A 17306-nucleotide genomic window follows, 5' to 3' on the forward strand; every position below is an offset into this window, starting at 1 on the left:
ATTTCAAAAGAATATTAAAAAGCCATATCCTCAAAGGTGGAGATTTAGTAAAATTAAGAACTTTTGTAGCTTCATCAAGGACATTAAGTGAAATTGGCATTTTTAAAAACTGTGCTTGGTGGTGACGGAAACAATGGTCAATACCAGGGTTTTCCTCACGCTAAGATGCTAGCACATTCACCCTTCATTACTTTAGTAACATCAGTGCAAATATCAACATGTTGAAAAAGCCAGATAATATCTTAGTGTTGTTTGCAGTCTCATCAGTGTTGTCCCCCACACGGGTCTGCCTAAAGAATGGATGCCTACATTTCCACAAAGTATGTCTATGTCTGGTCTGAGTGATATTTTTTTTTCTTTTTGGCTGCGTTGAGTCTTCATTGCTGCGCACGGGCTTTCTCCAATTGCGGTGAGCGGGCTTCTCATTGCAGGGGCTTCTCTCGTTGCGGAGCACGGGCTCTAGGCAAGTGGGCTCAGTAGTTGTGGCTTGCAGGCTCTAGAGCGCAGGCTCAGTAGTTACTGCACACGGGCTTAGTTGCTCTGTGGCACGTGGGATCTTCTCGGACCAGGGCTCGAACCCATGCCCCCTGCACTGGCAGGCGGATTCTTAACCACTGCACCACCAGGGAAGCCCCTGACTGATTCTTAACACACGAAAATACTCGAATCACAAAAGCAATGACACAAACAAGTATTTCTCAACCCAGGGAATGACAATGCAGATTTTTAAATTGTGTTTTATGTCTCAAGATTTTTATTTCAAAATCAGTTCTGTAAATTTTGCTCTCTAAATATTTCAAAACAAAGTGTTTACCTTTAAGCATTGTTTGTACTCATGTTAATGTGTCTACACTATATGTCAAGAGGTATGCATGTTGATGATACTGTTCCCTTTCTCTAAGCAAAGAGATTCAAATGAATACAGATTTCACACATATACCAAAATTAATAAAAATCACAGAATATCAAAAGAGGCTCTTCTCACATCTCAAGTCAACTCTTTCCATGTATGCCTTAAAAGCCATTTTCAGGTATAGTAAGATACTAGTTCTGTAAGAAAATGTATTTTAAGAGTATTTTATTTGAAAATCCTCCAGTAATCCTGTTTGAAAAAACTATTTCACAAATAATGGGGGGAAAAAATAGAAGCAAAATAAAATGTCCGTGCACAAGGCTGCAGCAGATCCATGCTTAAATGTAAATCTAATCTCCATCCTGAGTCACCTTTCAGACATTTAAGTTAGAAACAGTTGTTTCTATTGGAACTTTTCTTACAGCATCTTGATTTTGCCATCACCTCGAGGTGTACTCTATCAAGTCAGAACACAGGCTGAGGATACCGAGTATCTTCCAAAAGAGCCTCTGAATACAGATCAGCTTTCTTTCTCTCTCTCTCTCTCTCTTTCTTTCTTTCATTTTTGGCTGCGTTGGGTCTTTGTTGCTGTGCACGGGCTTTCTCTAGTTGCGGTGAGCAGGGGCTACTCTTTGTTGCGGTGCGCAGGCTTCTCATTGCAGTGGCTTCTTTTGTTGCGGAGCACGGGCTCTAGGCACACGGGCTTCAGTAGTTGTGGCATGCGGGCTCAGTGGCTGTGGCTCACGGGCTCTAGAGCACAGGCTCAAGTAGTTGTGGTGCACGGGCTTAGCTGCTCTGCAGCATGTGGGATCTTCCCGGACCAGGGCTTGAACCCGTGTCCGCTGCATTGGCAGGTGGACTCTTAACCACTGAGCCACCAGGGAAGCCTCCTACAGATCAGCTTTCTAAGAATTTTCTAAAATAGCATAATTTGACAAGACCATTGAGCTGAAGCACCATATGGGCTTCTCTGTCCATTTATAGAATCAGAGAAACTTAAGAGCTGAAGCAAAACTTGGACAACATCAAGGGCAAGGAAGGTGAGGGGAGAGTCTAACTTATCATCCAAAAAACCACAAAACTTTGTAGCTGTGGAACCGAGATGAGAACCGCAGATTCCTGACTCCCGACTTCCCGCACGTGTCACAACACCTTGCACCCTTCCCCCAAATCTGTCTTCTTCCTAACCACATGCTTGTAGGCATGCTGAACTCATAGCCAGTATGTGAATATGTCAAGGACACAACCCATACAGATAAAGGAACAAGGGGGTCTCTTGCTGAAAAAGCTTCCCCAAATCATGAACTAGCTACAGGTTCTGCAAAGAATGCTTGGCAGCAAAGAAAAAGCCAGGAGGAGAATAAAAAGAAGTCAAGGCGTGCTAGAGGCAACTCCACGTTCGTGGTGCTCACCTGTACTTCAAAAGCAGTTTCAGTACCACTGAGCGGATGACAGGGGTCTTATCCACAACGTCATCAAAAGGAGAAAGAGATTTTGTGTGTTCACGGCGTCCTTAAACCAGAAGGAGAAAGGTAGATCATCGTTCACATCAGACATAAAGAGTGAGATGAAGAACTGAATTTTTAAGTCTATAGGAAGAAAGCCACTCACTTTGGGAAGCCTCTCGAAAGAGCTCCTTCTCTACAAAGAGTAAAGACAGCAGAACATCGACCACATCCTTCTGAGGTGGAGAATTGTCTTTGAAGCACATGGTAGAAACTAGGTCCACAAAGAAACTATTGCACATCTGCCGGAAGCGAGCATGTTTCTTGATGACCTCCCTTAGGAATCGTTGAAAACCACGGTCAAAAGGCTTATAGAATGTGTTCCAGAATCCCTCCCTACAGAGTGCTTTGGGATTTGGACAGCATTTTTTTTTTTTTAATTAAAAGATGCAAGTATCTCCTTACATTGATTAGAACCAACCTCCCAAACTGCAGACAGTACATACACTTGGCTCTTTTGAGAAATACTTTGATCATTTGGACCATCTAGCAATAGCCTTCATATCCCAAGAGCTTCTCAAAGATCCCATCCACTGGGCTTGCCTTGTGCTCCGCTTTCAGGAGGCATCAGAATGGAGGAAAACGGGAAGGAAAACCAACCACTTGGGCTAATTTTAACTACTGCCCTGAAAGGCACTTAGCCAGATAAGAGCTAGCTTTATCCTCAGGACATAGAACATGGATGGAATTTACATATCAAGAGGACAAACCAGTTGCATTTAAATTCTTTGGGTCTCTTGTGATGGCTTTATTTAGTTTACGACTTTCTGGTTTATTTCCTCTAATTTTTCTGTCTCCCTAATCTGTATACATGTATGTCTTGAGGAGAGGATAATTTTCAGACACTAGGTGTTTATAAAGGTACATAAGTAGTTAGTCGTCTTTCTTAGAACACTTCTGTCAGACTTTCTAAGATTAATAATTATATTTCTGAATACTGTATTTGCAAAAAAAGGAAGAAAAAAGAGGAAGCTTTCTCAAGAGAAAGGGTGTTTTACCGGTGCTCTTGGGAAACAGAAGGAGAGAAGCTGTCTGGCAAGTCAGTTAAACAATAGGGGCATCCCATCTGCCCTTGGGTGAGGTGAACTTTGACGCAGCGCTGGCAGAATACATGGTCACAGGGCAGGCAGACAGGATCCTGTGCATCTCCCAGGCAGATGGGGCACGGCTTCACCCCAAACCTAGAAGCCAAGAAGGGTGACCAATTCTGAGGCAGAGAAGCTGGCCATGAGAAGCAAAAAATACAAAAGGTTCTGAATTCTCTCCCTTGAGGATCCCAAACACAAGATCTCACCTGGTGAGGCTCTTGCTGACCTGGTCCTTACATTTACAAAGAGTGGTCATCACTGCAACGAAAGGCCTGTGAGTCTTGATGTCAGAGTCCTCTTGCAGGCACTGAAGGAGAAAGGCAGCGGGAGGAGGAGGGAAGCTAATTAGCAGTGAGGAAGGGCAGGAGTCAGCCAGGCAACAAAGGCAACAAAACACAACATCCCCTCTGCTGCTGGCGAAGCTGGGCAGTTAGGGCTCTGGTGTCTGCAGTGCAAGGGTTTTTTTTTTTTTTTTTTAGCAGTTTCTTTAACTTTGAATGCCCTTTGTGACTATGCTGCTTTGGGGAGAAGGTCGATATTCTCGGCTTCTGATTTCTCCCCTCTTCCTTTTTTTCTTTTAAGGTCTATCCCCCTCCTCCCGTCATGAGATATTTCAAGCTATAAAGGATAATATAATGACCATCTGTGTATCCACCAAACTTTAAGTAATCATAGCATTTTTTTTGAATATGTGCTTTATCAGTTTCTAAAGAAACAAAACGTTACAGGTGCAGCTTCAACTCCAAGTGTATCCTTTTCTGATCATATTTCCATCCCCCACCCCCCACCCAGCCCCAGAGAATCACATTCCTAAATTCCCACTTCCACTAGATTCGGATGCATGCATAAAAATCTTGTTGCTTTGAATGTTGTAAACTTTCTATCAGGGGCATCACACTGTACCTAAGCTTCTGCAACTTGTTTTTTTTTGTTGATACAAGTAGGTTCAGATCATTCCTGTTAACTGCTGTATGGTACTTGTTGACACTGGTCACCTGTTTTCCCATTAATGGACATTTAGAATGTTCCCAATTTCCTGCAATTACAAACATTTCTGCACCCAACATTCTTCCATGTGTCTGAGTATAAATGGGAAAATTCTCTAGGATATATATTTAGAAGTGGAAACACTGTTTTTTAGGAAATGCACATCTTTAATGATATAAGATAGTGAGTTTAATGGGTGTGCTTGGGGAATTTTCTGGTTAGGTATAATGTTTGCTATAGATGTTTTTCTATTAGGTATATACCCTTTGGGCATTATCCGCTGAAGAAGAGTTCCTTTCTATTCCTAATTTGGCAAAAGTATCTTTGTACCAAGTTATAAATTTTATCAAATGCTTTATCTGCACCTTTGGAAATAATCGTTTGGAGTTTTTCTTTTAATTTGTTACATAACTGATGACACATCGATTTTACGATTTTGAGCTACCCTTGAATTCCCAGGATTAATCTTACTTGGCAATATTAGTTTTTAATACCCTGCTAAATTTGATCTGTTAATCAAAAGATTGAAAAAAGGCCAAAGGACTTGAATAGACATTTTCCAAAGAAGATATACAAATAGGCAATAACACATGAAAAAATGCTCAACATCACTAGTCATTAGGGAAATACAAATCAAAAACTACAATGAGATATCACTTCATACCCATTAGGAGGGCTATTATTTAAAAAAATGGAAAATAACAAGTGTTGGCAGGGACGTGGAGAAATTGGAGCGCTGGGGCATTGTTGGTAGAGAAGTAAAATGGTGTGGCAACTGTGGAAAACAGTACGGTGATTCCTCAAAATGTCAAACATAGAATTACCATATGATTCAGTAATTCCACTCTTAAGTACACACCCCAAAAAATTAAAAGTAGTGACTCAAACAGATACTTGTACACCCAGGTTCAGAGCAGCATTATTTACAGTCACCAAAAGGTGGAAACAACCCAAATGACCATTAACAGATGGATGGATAAACAGAATGTGCTCTATCCATACAGTGGAATCTTACTCAGCTTTAAAGAGGAAGGAAATTCTGACACCTGCTACAATGTGGATAAACCTTGAGAACATGATGCTTAGTGAAATAAGCCAGTCACAAAAGGACATTTCAAAGGCTGTACAGCAAAGCTGCTGGCAGTGCTTGTGTGAGGTTTCCAGTGGGCAGGCACTGTCTTCCCTGAGTGGTCACTGATGCTGAAAGGACAGTCACTTTTTCTACAGGGTACTATCCTGTGTGTCACCAACTTTATAAAGGGTGTAGAGGGGCAGAGACATGGGCTTCCTGACCCCTTGGTCCCTCCGACAGCACTGTTTGGAAGTCCACAGGCCCAGTGGCATTCTCCTGCACCCCCGTCTTCCTGACCGTGGCAGTGGGAAGCAGCTCCCTCCGCGGGCCAGGCTGCTGGTCTGGTCTGGGGCCACTGGAGGCCTGGCTGGAGCCCACCCTTCAGCCCTCCCAAAGGTTTCCCAAGTGTACTTGCTGCATGAATAGTTCCTTTTCCTGCAAGGAACCCTAAATGACACACCCTGACTTAACACTCAGGAGAGGGTAAATATTAAAATATTAAACACCAAAATTGTAACAGCCTATGTGATGAAATCACTTTCCTTCGCACTTCTAGATAAAACTCTCAGAGCAGAAAGGGGATATACCACCAAGATGATAAAAGTCAGGTCACGTTTCAATTGTTCTTTGTCTTACCAAGAGGCAGACCAGTGCCTGACAGGCCAAGCCTTCGCGCTCACCTTGTTCAGCAAGAAGACATACCCCGTCACCAGCTTGCACAGCTCGGGAATATAGCTCTCGGTCCCCAGGAGCACATGCTCCACAAAGAGCGCAACGGAGAAAATGCGATTCCATTGGGTTCTGTCGAGAGAGGGGGTCCCTCACTCAGCTCTGACAAAAGCTCCTGAGACGAATGAAGAGGGGCAGGGAGGCAGTTCCAAGGCACAGGAGTTGAAAGATAAGAAAAGGACTGGGCATGAAGGTGGGTGAAAGAATTAGGTAGAAGCCCTTTGTGATGTGCTCCCTGACCTCCACACACTTTGTCTCTTTCCACCCCTCCCCTCAGACTCTCAGCTGGGACATCTCAAGTTCTACGCCTCTGCCTGTGTCTGGTGAGTCCCACCTCACCCTTAAAGGCCAGCACAGGACTTGTGCCCTGGGAAGTCTACCCTGTGTGTTCCCTCTCTGCTGCCCTGCTGGGGTCCTTTGCAGCTGCTTCTTCTCCCTCAGGATCATCATAATCTGCTCGCCTTTTTATCACCCCCATCACTCCACGCACTCCCTGAATGTACAGCTCTCTAAGATCATCATGATGCCTGGCATTTAGTAAGGGTTCAAGAGACGTTAAAGAATGAATGAGGACAGGCCCACTTCCTGTGGCAGGAGCATCTGCTCTCTCTCTCATGTGCCCGGGACTCCTGGGTCTCACCTGACGTCCCTGATGATGGCTCTGGTTACCGTCCCGCTGCCCTGCAGGTACCCATCTGAGCAGAGGAGCTCCAGCGGCATGCAAAGATTCTTCACGATCTGTAACCAACCTTGGGGACTGGGCTGCAGGAGGTTTTCTGTCAGCATTTCAGCACAGGCCACTGCTGCGAACACATCCAGACTCTGGGGGGCAGAGAACAGGCCTGTGACTGAGCAGCCTGTCCCCCGACCCCCACTGGGCTGCTCTAATCATTAAGTCGGAGGCCCTGGCTGTTAGCCCAGTGTGTTCTTGTGTTCCAGGCTTGTAGCTTCACCTTTCATTGTCTTGGGATCTAGGAAGCATGAGTTAGATGCGTTCTAACTGAGGAGCCGCACTGACACGTGTGCCCCATGAAGATGTTTCCCATTTGGAACGTGGTCCATAAGCTTTCCCTTCCCAGGGCGGCAGTGGGAGCAACCGCCCACTCGCTTGAGGAAGCCAAGCCTGGCTGCAGGCACGTGATGTCCCTAAGAGGGGCCATACCATCTCGTGTCTGGCCCAGTTGTGGTTCCAGGTGCCTTTTGTAAGGCTCTGTAGAACTGGGGGGTAGATGGTCAAGATCCTGGAGAAGTTCTGTAGCCGGCTCCTGAAATGCTGGTAGGCAAGGTGCACGGACGGTAAGGAGATCTCTTCCGCTGGCCTTCCTGCCTTTAGCTGATTGATGCAGGACCCCAGAGCCATCTGCAGAACCTGGGATGAGAAACAAGCTTTTACTATATACTTGTAAATTTTTTTTTTTTTAAAAAAGATACACTTTCCTTGTGGGAAACCGGAACTATTCAAAAAGGACAAAAAAGAAAATTAAAAACCATGCACACTATTAGTATCCCTCGTTTACTTTTTGGTGTCGCCCCTTCTAGACGTTTTTGATCCATACCTCTTCTCCCTGTGGTCCCCAAATCAGGGTCACAGAGTATTCCTGATTTTTTTCCACTTTACACTACAAGCATTTCTCTATCACGAGCATGCTCGAAGACATCGTTTTTAATGGCTGTGCAATAACCAGTCAAATGGCTGTACAAATATTTGTCCAACCCTTATTTTAAGACAATTACATTGTTTCTAATTTTCTGTTTTTAGAAATAAAACTGCAAAGAACATTCCCGTGAATAAAACATTTGTCCACGTCTCCGACAACGTTCTCAGGACAGAATCGCCAGTTCAGATTTTGTGAAGTTCTTCATTCATCCCGACAGATGGTTTTCCAGAAGCACCACGCTGTTCACACCGCCACTGGCGGTGGAGGAAGTCCTGGCTGTTTTAAAAATCAGTTTTGCCACAAGAGCAAGTAAAGATCGTATCTAAGAGTTGTTCATGCCTTGTTGATTTACTAGTGAGGCTGAACACTTTTTCCAGTGTTTTCTGGACATCTGTATAATTATTCTGTTAATAGTTAATTTCTAACTTTCACTCATTTTTAAAAATTAGGAGATTTTCTTATTGTATCCTAAGAATACTTTATTAACCCTTAATCATGTTGGCTGTTAAGTATGTTTTCCTCAAATCTGTCCGTTTCCTGTTTTAGGTACTGAAGTTTGAAATCTTCAATATTTCCACTGAAATTTTAGTTATCGTTATTACCTTGCTGTGATCAGTTAAATATTTACCTAAGTTTCTTCAAGAAAAACTAAACATTTAAAAAGAAGGTGTCACAGGAAATCGGAGGTCTTCTTCCTGTTAATAAGAGCTCCATGTTTTAGGGGCACTGGTCAGTGGGCTAAGCATCCAGCCCCGAGGGTTCTGAGGGTGTCAGTGGCATTTTCTCGTACCACTGTCCTCTTGGACCACATTCTCTTCCACGAACACTACAGCTCCAGGAGTTGAGGAAAAGTTCCCATGTTGGCATCCTGTCCACGTTATACCGGCCTCACCCTGCCCCCTAGTCAGTACTCACGTTTAACTGTTCCCAAGTGGACACTCTCATGGTCAAGAGAAGGAAGTCCTTCAGGTAGCACTGAATAAGTTCTTGCCGCTGGTCTACAGTGAGCTGAGCAAGAAACCTGCCCAGCTGGGTCTGCTGAAAGAGCTCCACTAACTTCTCTGCCAGTCCTGCCCGGGGTGGGGTGAGGGGGGAGATAGAGAACGGCTTGGGGTGAGGATGTTGACCATGACTCCCCTTACCCACCGAATGCAGGGACATGGACATGGTTCTAATAAGGCTGCCTTTTCAATCATCATTTTTTACCATCATTTCTGGACACTTTAGATATCTCCCAGTGGAATAACAGAGACAAAGTCAGAGGGAATGTTCCATTCCGGTCATAAAAGCCTAGCCAGCCCCAAAGAGAACACAATTTGGGACAGACCAAGTTTATTTCTACCAAGTCATAACGTGCTTTGGGAACCCCGGACCCAAGCGAACCAGGAATGAGTGGGTTGCCCTCCAGGGGCTGGGGTCATATGCTGCTTGAACCAAAAAGATCTGCCATCTAGTGGATGGGATGCTGGCCCCCAAGCCACATGCCATTATAGAAAAGTAGGGTCAGTTAGGATATGGTGTGAGAAAGAGAAATACTCTCTCTTCAGGAGAGAGACTGCTTTAGGTTTGTTCAGAAAGAGTGGCAGAATGCTTACCTAGAAAAATAAGTTCATCTTCAAGTATTTTAACCAGTATTTTTTTAAAGAAATCTTTCCTGTTTTTTAAAAAATTGAAATATAGTTGATATATCATATTATGTTAGTTTCAGTGATATGACATCTGCCTACCTTATGAAATGATTACAAGTCTAGTAACCATCTTTGGCCTGTATTTTTAAAAAGCAGTACTATACATAAACTTTGAAAAGATTACTTCACGTATGAAAGATGACTTTCCCAAAAGTGCTATGTGACCGCCGGTTTTCCTGGAATGTCTGTGGCCAGACTACTTGGCACGTGACAACAGAGCAAGGTGCCCTGTGACTCAGGAGGACACTGATGGAGGACACTCAGGAGGACACTTTGCTCAGTTTGGGCAAAGGTATTACTCTACTCTGGTCGCTGGCAGTTGCTGAGAAGGGCCCAGCTGGGGACATCATGAGTCCTGGTGCCTTAGTTACCCAGGGAACTCAGAATGGGGGTGACCACCTATGATGGGTAGCAGGGTCTCCTCCTGCCAGAACACGTCCCCTCCCACCATCGCTGGGCTCACCTTCATCTCCCGTGATATACTGAGTGTGGACCCACAGCTCCTCCAGATAGTCCTTGATTCTCCAGCTAAACGGGACACTGTTGGAAGTGTCCTCCGAGAGGTTCATGTAGTTCTGCACTATGATGTAGGACATCTCCCCTTTAGACCTGCAATCGGCCAAACAAGGACCAAGAATGTGGTTAGTGAGACGCCACTCAAGACACAAGACGAGATCCACTCCTGATGCCAATTCCTCTCCATCCTTAAGAACTGGGAGGCTTAGTGGGCTACAAAGACAGTTCCCTGGTCTATTGAACAGCTCACCTTTATGTTATAAAGGAACTCAAGGATGATCTTATGTTATCTCTTGGTTTTACAGACAAAACAAAAACAAACCACGGCTGGAAGGGGTCAAGTAGGTTGCTTGAAGTCTTGGGCAGAACCAGGCTGGTGGTGTCTGAACCCACCCTTACCCTATACCTAGGCAAAGAGAATCGAAGCCCCCTGAAATCCAAACAGGAAGGGTCTGGCAGGCCAGCTGAGCTTGAGTTACACAAGATCGGGTCTAGGGATAGGCTTTGTGGTTCCCGCCACTGGCAGGAGGAGCAGGAAAATCAACACAAACGCTCTCCTACGTGCAGCTTCGCCAGTGTAGACAAGGTGGAAGCTGGCCATTTTAACTGCAAAGGGTGCTCTGAGAACAGGGAAATAAGGAAAGCCGAGAATTAAACAAGTATTTCTCAGAACTCATGTCAACTCTTTTGCTACTGTAATGCCATGACCCTTCAGGCTACAAAAAGAGCCAACTTAAATGTGATTCTAAAACCCATAACTATATTTCATCAAACACCTGGGAGAGCCTATTAAGTTTGTTGCTATGTTATGGGTTTTTTTCCCTTCCCACAAAAAGAAAGTCTTCTATTCACCTTGTATCATTTGCCACAAGAGGAATGTTCAGAAGCTTAACGTCACTGAAAATAAACATCCAAAGATCTCTTGCCCAGGACGGAGAATGTGGGTTGGTCAGCAGCTCGAGGTTGCCATCTCTGTCCATGAAAGATATCATGCTCGCCAGGAGGGGAGTCACAGCACCCTGGACCCGCTTCCAGATGGTCTGCCTATGTGTGGGAGAGAAGCAAGCCCGCTCAGGTTTGAGGGACCACAGATCACACTGGGATGCCTGCATCCTTTTCACATTTTGTGCCTTCTTGGCAGTAACAAAACATCTGCTCTACTACTCCTACACTGTAGCTGTGTTTTTCATGTTTTTTACATCATTTTTAAGTACTAGAAGAGAGACTTACAAATCGAAATAAGATTAGAGGCAGAACTGGAAAGGTCCTTAATTCTACCTCTAATAAACTGGAATTAGTTCGTTGAAAAGGCCAAGTAGTATTTGTTTTATTTTGTTATATAGCTGTTTTCCAGAACAAGTCATCCAGCCTCTATAAATAAAGAAAAGAATGACCAAATTCATTTGAAAAAAATGTTATTTTAAGAAAAAAAAAATCAGTTGGGAATAGAATATAATAAAGAAACCAAAGCAAATTCATTCCAGGTACGTTAAACAAGAAAGCATATCCTTATCTAGAACTTAGTTTTCATTGTTGATGGTTTTGTACATTAGATCTGAATATTTATATATACATATATACACATATATATATAAACTTGACTGCTTATATTAACTCATACACTTACAATTATATTTAGTAATAAAATATATTTTATATATTTTATTTTATAAAAATAAAATACATTTTATTTAATAAAAATAAACAAGTCATTTAAAAATTCTTATGGTAAGGCCAAAGAAATCTACTACTAGGTAATTAATATTGGGGAGAAAAATGCATGTTCCATTTTGAAAAGAAAAAGAAATACTTTTAAAAAATATTGAACCAGAAATGTGCAGAAAACTGTGAGCGTGAAAGGTAAAAGCTGGCTGCAGGGAGAAATGGGGGAAGCTGTACCTGGTCACGTGTGCAGACTTTGGGTGCTGGAAAAACCCTAGTACAGTCATCTCTCCATACCCATAAGGGGTTGGTTCCAGGACCCTGACAGATACAAAATCTGAGGATGCTCAAGTCCCTTATATAAAATGGTGTAGCATTTGCATATGACCTACGTACATCCTCCTTTACACTTTAAATCATCCTTAGATTACTTATAACACCTAATACAAAGTCAACACTACGTAAACTGTCATAAATACAAGGTAGATGCTATGCAGATAGTTGCGAGCATGTGGCAAATTCAAGTTTCGCTTTTTGCAACTTTCTGGATTTTTTTTTTTCCCAAATATTTTCGGCCCGCAGTTGGTTGAATCTGTGGATTTGGAACCCGAGGATATGGAGGGCTGACTGTAAAGACTATCCCAGTTTGGATTATTTAACACCAAGAGGGCAAATGACTGAAATCCAAAACACATGGAGGGTGAGCAGTTAGCTTCCAAAGCCTTGTGAGAACGGGCCGGCAGGCCCCAGAGCTCCACCTGGACTCAGATGCTGATCGGATCCCATGGCAGGCCCTGAGTGCAAGGAGGCCAGTCCTGACGCAGAGCAAACAGCAGAGCAGTGACAAGTGGGGCCACCCTTGCCACTATGAACACCCTTTGAACACTGGCAAATGTGGGAAGTTCAGTAAGTGAAGGGGTGGTGTCAAGGGTACATTGAAAATACAGATTTTAAGAAGCATTTATGTAAAATCGAACATTTAGTAAAATCCATACAGAGGAACCAAGGGAAATGAAAATAATTCTAGGTCCAAATCTAATCTTATAAAGTTCCTTCAGAAGGTACAATTAGGAAAGAAATGAAGGCTAACTACAGAAAAACATAGAAGCAGAAAAACCCTGCAGTCACAAACCCAGCATCAATAAGCTCACGTGGTCCATTTAACCCTGGATGTTCCCATGTGTCCCCCCTGCCAATGGCATGAAGGCGACACACCCCTGCTGAATCCAAGCCTCTGGATGAGTTAACCTTTCTCTCAGAGATGAAGAAACTGAGGGCCAGGGTGGTGAAGTCACAGGTCTGCCGACAAGGGCGGGTGGAATCTTCCATTTGGGATCCAGAGCAAGTGCCCCCTGCCTCAGCCACAAAGGTTGTCACGGGCTAGTCTTGAAAACAATGTCAAGTTTTGCAGAAAAAGGACCAGGGACAACAAATGAATGCTCTGGGTCTTATTTTTGTAGTTATCAAATAACTTCACGCTGGAGGCCTGGGAAAACAACTTCGCTTCTCTCCCTTAATTTACTAACCTAAAAAGGCACCCATTTCTATGGTAATGGACATGCTGGTACAAGTTTACATCCAACAAGAACAGATGTTCTGGGTTGTTTTGTTTTGTTTTGTGTTATGAAAAAATTTAAACTCACACAAAAGTAGAGAAAAGAGTCTGGCAAACCCCATGTAACTGCCACCCAGACCATCTTGTGCTCTGGGGAAAAAATATTGACAGCTCTGAATTTCTCAGAGGTTTGGAAAGAAGCGTCTCCTCGGCTGCCAGCCCTGGTTTCCCTTCACGGCAGTACCTGAACGTGCCGGCTTCCTGCAGAGCGTCCTGATTGGAGGCTTCCCTCACCACCCAGTCTTTCACATTGTAGATGTAGTTCTCTTCTTGCTTCTTTAAAAGGATATAGAGGCGCATCTTGGTGACCCGTAAGAAAGCGGCTATGGAAAAGCAGAGCAGACGGGCACTCAGCACATCCCCGGGCACCGAGTGGTAGGCTCTGCATCCCTGACCTGCCCCAGCAGGAGGGTAAGCCCGTTTCCTTTGGGCAGGCCAGGTCTACAGAAATCCCGGAGGTGCACTTAGATTCCCAGGGGGCCAGCTGCTTCTGGGAGCCACAGAAAGCTGCAGCGGGGGGATGATTCATGGTCCAAAGAAGGAGCCCAGGCTGGGGTGCAGGCAGGAGGGGCCCCACACCTCTGTACTCGCCATCTTCGTCTAGGAGGCTGAGGAGAATGGACACCCTCCGCATGCTGCGCTGACAACCCTCGTTCTGGTCTCTGAGCATGCCCACGGCGCCCTGGATACAGCTTCTCAGCAGCCTGGTGGTGTCCAGGATCTGCGTCTGTCGACAGAGACAATCAAACCTTCTGTTTCTGTCACTTACAAGTCAGGAGAAGCCAGGCGACATATGGGAGACAAGGTCTAAGTGCCTGTGTGCAGGGGGCACAGTGTTCCTTCTGCCCAAGCTCCCGCCACGTGCCCTTGCCAAGTTCCCCTTAGAACCACTGTGAGGGAATTCCCTGGCGGTCCGGTGGTTAAGGCTCTGGGACTTTCACTGCTGTGGGCCTGGGTTCAATCCCTAGTCAGGGAACTAAGATCCTACAACCAACGTGGTGCAGCCAAAAAAAGAAAAAAAAGGGAAACCACTGCAAGATGATCCCATGTGCCTGGGGACCCCGTCAGTGGTCAAGGATCAGAGCAAAACTGAACAGGGGACACCAGGAAAAGCCAAGGTCAGATCTGGTACTGGTAATTCATCTGCACTTGCAGTGGCAGGGGAGGAGTGTTGGGCTAAGCCCTGGACAGCTGAGTCCACTCCTCAGACCCCTGGGGACAAGTCTAAGGAAGGGCAGCCCAACAGCACGGAGGCTCAGAGGACTAGAAAGAGCAAAAACTCACATCACTTCCTGGTCCAGAGATCGGGCTGTCCATTGCCTCAGAACTTTCTGTCTCCATTTCCACCCCTGCCACTTCCCCTGATGTAGCCACCTCAGTTTCCATCACCTCCTCACCATTGTCTTGGGCCCCGTGTTCCACCTCCACTGCAAAGAAGCAAAACAATGGAGTTACTGTTCAGAGGTGGAAGGGGAGCGCTGGCAACAGCCTCTACGTGGCGTGCTGGGGCTCTAACCACCGGGATTTCCCTGGCACCAGCTCGGGGGAGGGTCCCCAAAGGAGAGGCCGTCAGTCATGCAGATCAGCCTCTGTTCGCCCACTGGATGTGGTCCACCAGTGCAACCTGAACCTCCGTCCTGGGCTCGGATGGCTGATCCGGGAGCCCGGGCAGACAGAATCTGACATGTTCCACAGGCACCTGCAAAGACCTACCTTTCCTGTGGAAATACTGTCTTCTCCTGGCCTTGGAAAGCAGTAGACAGTGCCCTCGATTCATCATCACTCAGTTCAGCAAACATGTCCCGAGCTCTTGCCGAGGGGCAGGTGTTGGACCCAAGGGAATGGTAGCCTAAGGTCCCATCCTCGCAGCGCCACACACACCTCCCCGCAGCCACTCCCACCATCCTGTCTCCCCGAGGACCTTTCCTCCACACTCACACTCAGGCTGATCTTCTGGTTTAAACAGCTGGCTGATGGCCACATCCTGCAATTTAGTCACGTCCGAAACCATGACTGTGGATCTCCGGAGGTCGTCAATGTGTACAGACTGCCACAGCCCTGGGAAAAAAAAGGCCCAGAAGCTTCCCTGTCTCCTCTGGTTTCTTCCTGTCAGTCATAAGCAGGGATACACTACCAACCTGATGTTTCAGCACACTGCGGAATGAACAATTTGTATCCTGAAGTCTAATTCCTTCAATATACACAGGAACCATATAGATGTCATGCTACAGCTGTTAGCAACTGTAGCATAAATATCCGTTTTAAGAACTGAAATGACTACCTTGTAAAAAAGTATTTGAAGAAGGCTTGTGATTCTTTTATAAATTTGTTATTAAACTTGCTGTATCATAATTAGTAGCGGGGTGTGAGACAATGGCAAGCTTTGCCCCCCATTAACTATGAAATTATTAAAGTAAACTGTTATTTGCCTATTTCTAGAATACTAATTTTCTCATACAGGGGATTCCTTGGAGATACTTTGGGATCAGGTCCAGACCATCACGAAAAAACAAATATTACAATAAATCGAATCACACAATATTTTTGGTTTCCCAGTGCCTATAAAAGTTATGTTTACATTATACTGTATTTTATAAAGTGTGCAATAGCATTATGTTTCAAAAAACAATGTACATGCCTTAATTAAAAATACTGTGTTGCACGCACAAAAACATAAAACAACCGAAAAAATACTGCATTGCTAAAAAATGCTAACCCTCATTGAGCCCTCAGCTAGTCGTAACATCAAAGGTCACTGATCCCACGTCACCATAGAACGTATGATAATGAAAATGTTTGAAATATTGCGAGAATTACGAAAATACGACACAGAGACATGAAGTGAGCAAATGTTTTTGGAAAAATGGCACCGATAGACTTGGCACAAACCTTCAATTTGTAAAAAACGCAATATCCGTCAAGTGTAATAAAGCAAAGTGCAATTAAACGAGGTGTGCCTGTGAAATAAATATTTGGTGGGTCATTCCTCAGGAAGAAAAGAGAGAGAGAGAGAGATTTAAGATAGCATTTCCCCACCCCAGAAGCAGGCATAAAGTATCCATGCATTCATAACACTGTTAGCTGGAACTATCTCTCTGCATTATCCATATAGTAAAAGGTGAGGAACCAGAGATTAATCAAGTGTTTATCGACAAGTGATGAAAGAAGTGCTATATGTTGGAACAGCCAGTCCAAAGATGAGTGTTTTTTGCATTAATCAGCAGTAAGAAATCTAAGTTGCATCTGAAAAAAATATTGTTGAGATTAATATTAATGTTCCAATGTCAGACTTTGTACATCATAGGACCAAATTAGAAACAACTTAAACATCATTAAACAAACATATTCACTAATATTTTGGTCCTACCTCCATGGGATCCTACATAGGACGTTCCACTTCCCATCCGGGACAGTTTTGTGATGAAATAGACTAAGACATAGTCCTTATTTCCTTGTATCTTGTTGATTTCATTTATAGCAGAATACCTAGTTTAAAAACAAACAAGCAAAGACAAAATAAATCAAAACAAAAACCAAGAAAATAAACAAAATGGACGTTGTAAAATGGCTGAAGGGTGTCCTCGGAGCGCTCAAGTTCCATCTCACATTGTTTTAGCTTTAAATAGATTTCATACCCTCAAGCTTGTTATCCTCTCTTACAAGAGAATGGGAGCAAGACCTCTCTAAGTAGGCTCATCTCTTTCCCCCATTCTTGCATCCCTCTGCTTTGAAATGGCATTTCTTTTTTTATTGGTCAGGAAGCCTATCTTACAATCCTTGATGGGCTTGCTCTGATGCTACTAAGGTAAGGCTGGCAGACCTTTCCATTTCAAGAAACAGAGTTCTGTGAACAGACAACCAATGGCCAAAGACAACCAAGATATGAAATATGGTTTCCAATGCTTTAGAAGGTCCAGAAATTACTTTTACTTA

General features: G+C 44.3%; 1 protein-coding gene across 1 annotated transcript in view; it reads right to left on the reverse strand.

Annotated features, from left to right (window-relative positions):
• The window catches only part of RNF213 (ring finger protein 213), a 110490-nt gene that overhangs the window by 23070 nt on the left and 70114 nt on the right, over positions 1–17306 (reverse strand). Inside the window, exons 34-48 of the mRNA XM_007462341.1 lie at positions 16741–16859; positions 15312–15431; positions 14658–14800; positions 13953–14100; positions 13558–13696; positions 10949–11140; positions 10044–10189; positions 8808–8962; positions 7397–7603; positions 6875–7056; positions 6186–6306; positions 3653–3753; positions 3357–3539; positions 2465–2634; positions 2266–2365 (exon numbers count right to left, since the gene is read on the reverse strand). Coding sequence (XP_007462403.1) covers positions 2266–2365; positions 2465–2634; positions 3357–3539; positions 3653–3753; positions 6186–6306; positions 6875–7056; positions 7397–7603; positions 8808–8962; positions 10044–10189; positions 10949–11140; positions 13558–13696; positions 13953–14100; positions 14658–14800; positions 15312–15431; positions 16741–16859 — 2226 coding nt within the window. The remainder of the gene's footprint in view (positions 1–2265; positions 2366–2464; positions 2635–3356; positions 3540–3652; positions 3754–6185; positions 6307–6874; positions 7057–7396; positions 7604–8807; positions 8963–10043; positions 10190–10948; positions 11141–13557; positions 13697–13952; positions 14101–14657; positions 14801–15311; positions 15432–16740; positions 16860–17306) is intronic.

This window comes from Lipotes vexillifer, unplaced genomic scaffold (genome assembly GCF_000442215.2).
Source record: "Lipotes vexillifer unplaced genomic scaffold, Lipotes_vexillifer_v1.1 scaffold1691, whole genome shotgun sequence".
Classification (NCBI taxonomy): domain Eukaryota; kingdom Metazoa; phylum Chordata; class Mammalia; order Artiodactyla; family Lipotidae; genus Lipotes; species Lipotes vexillifer.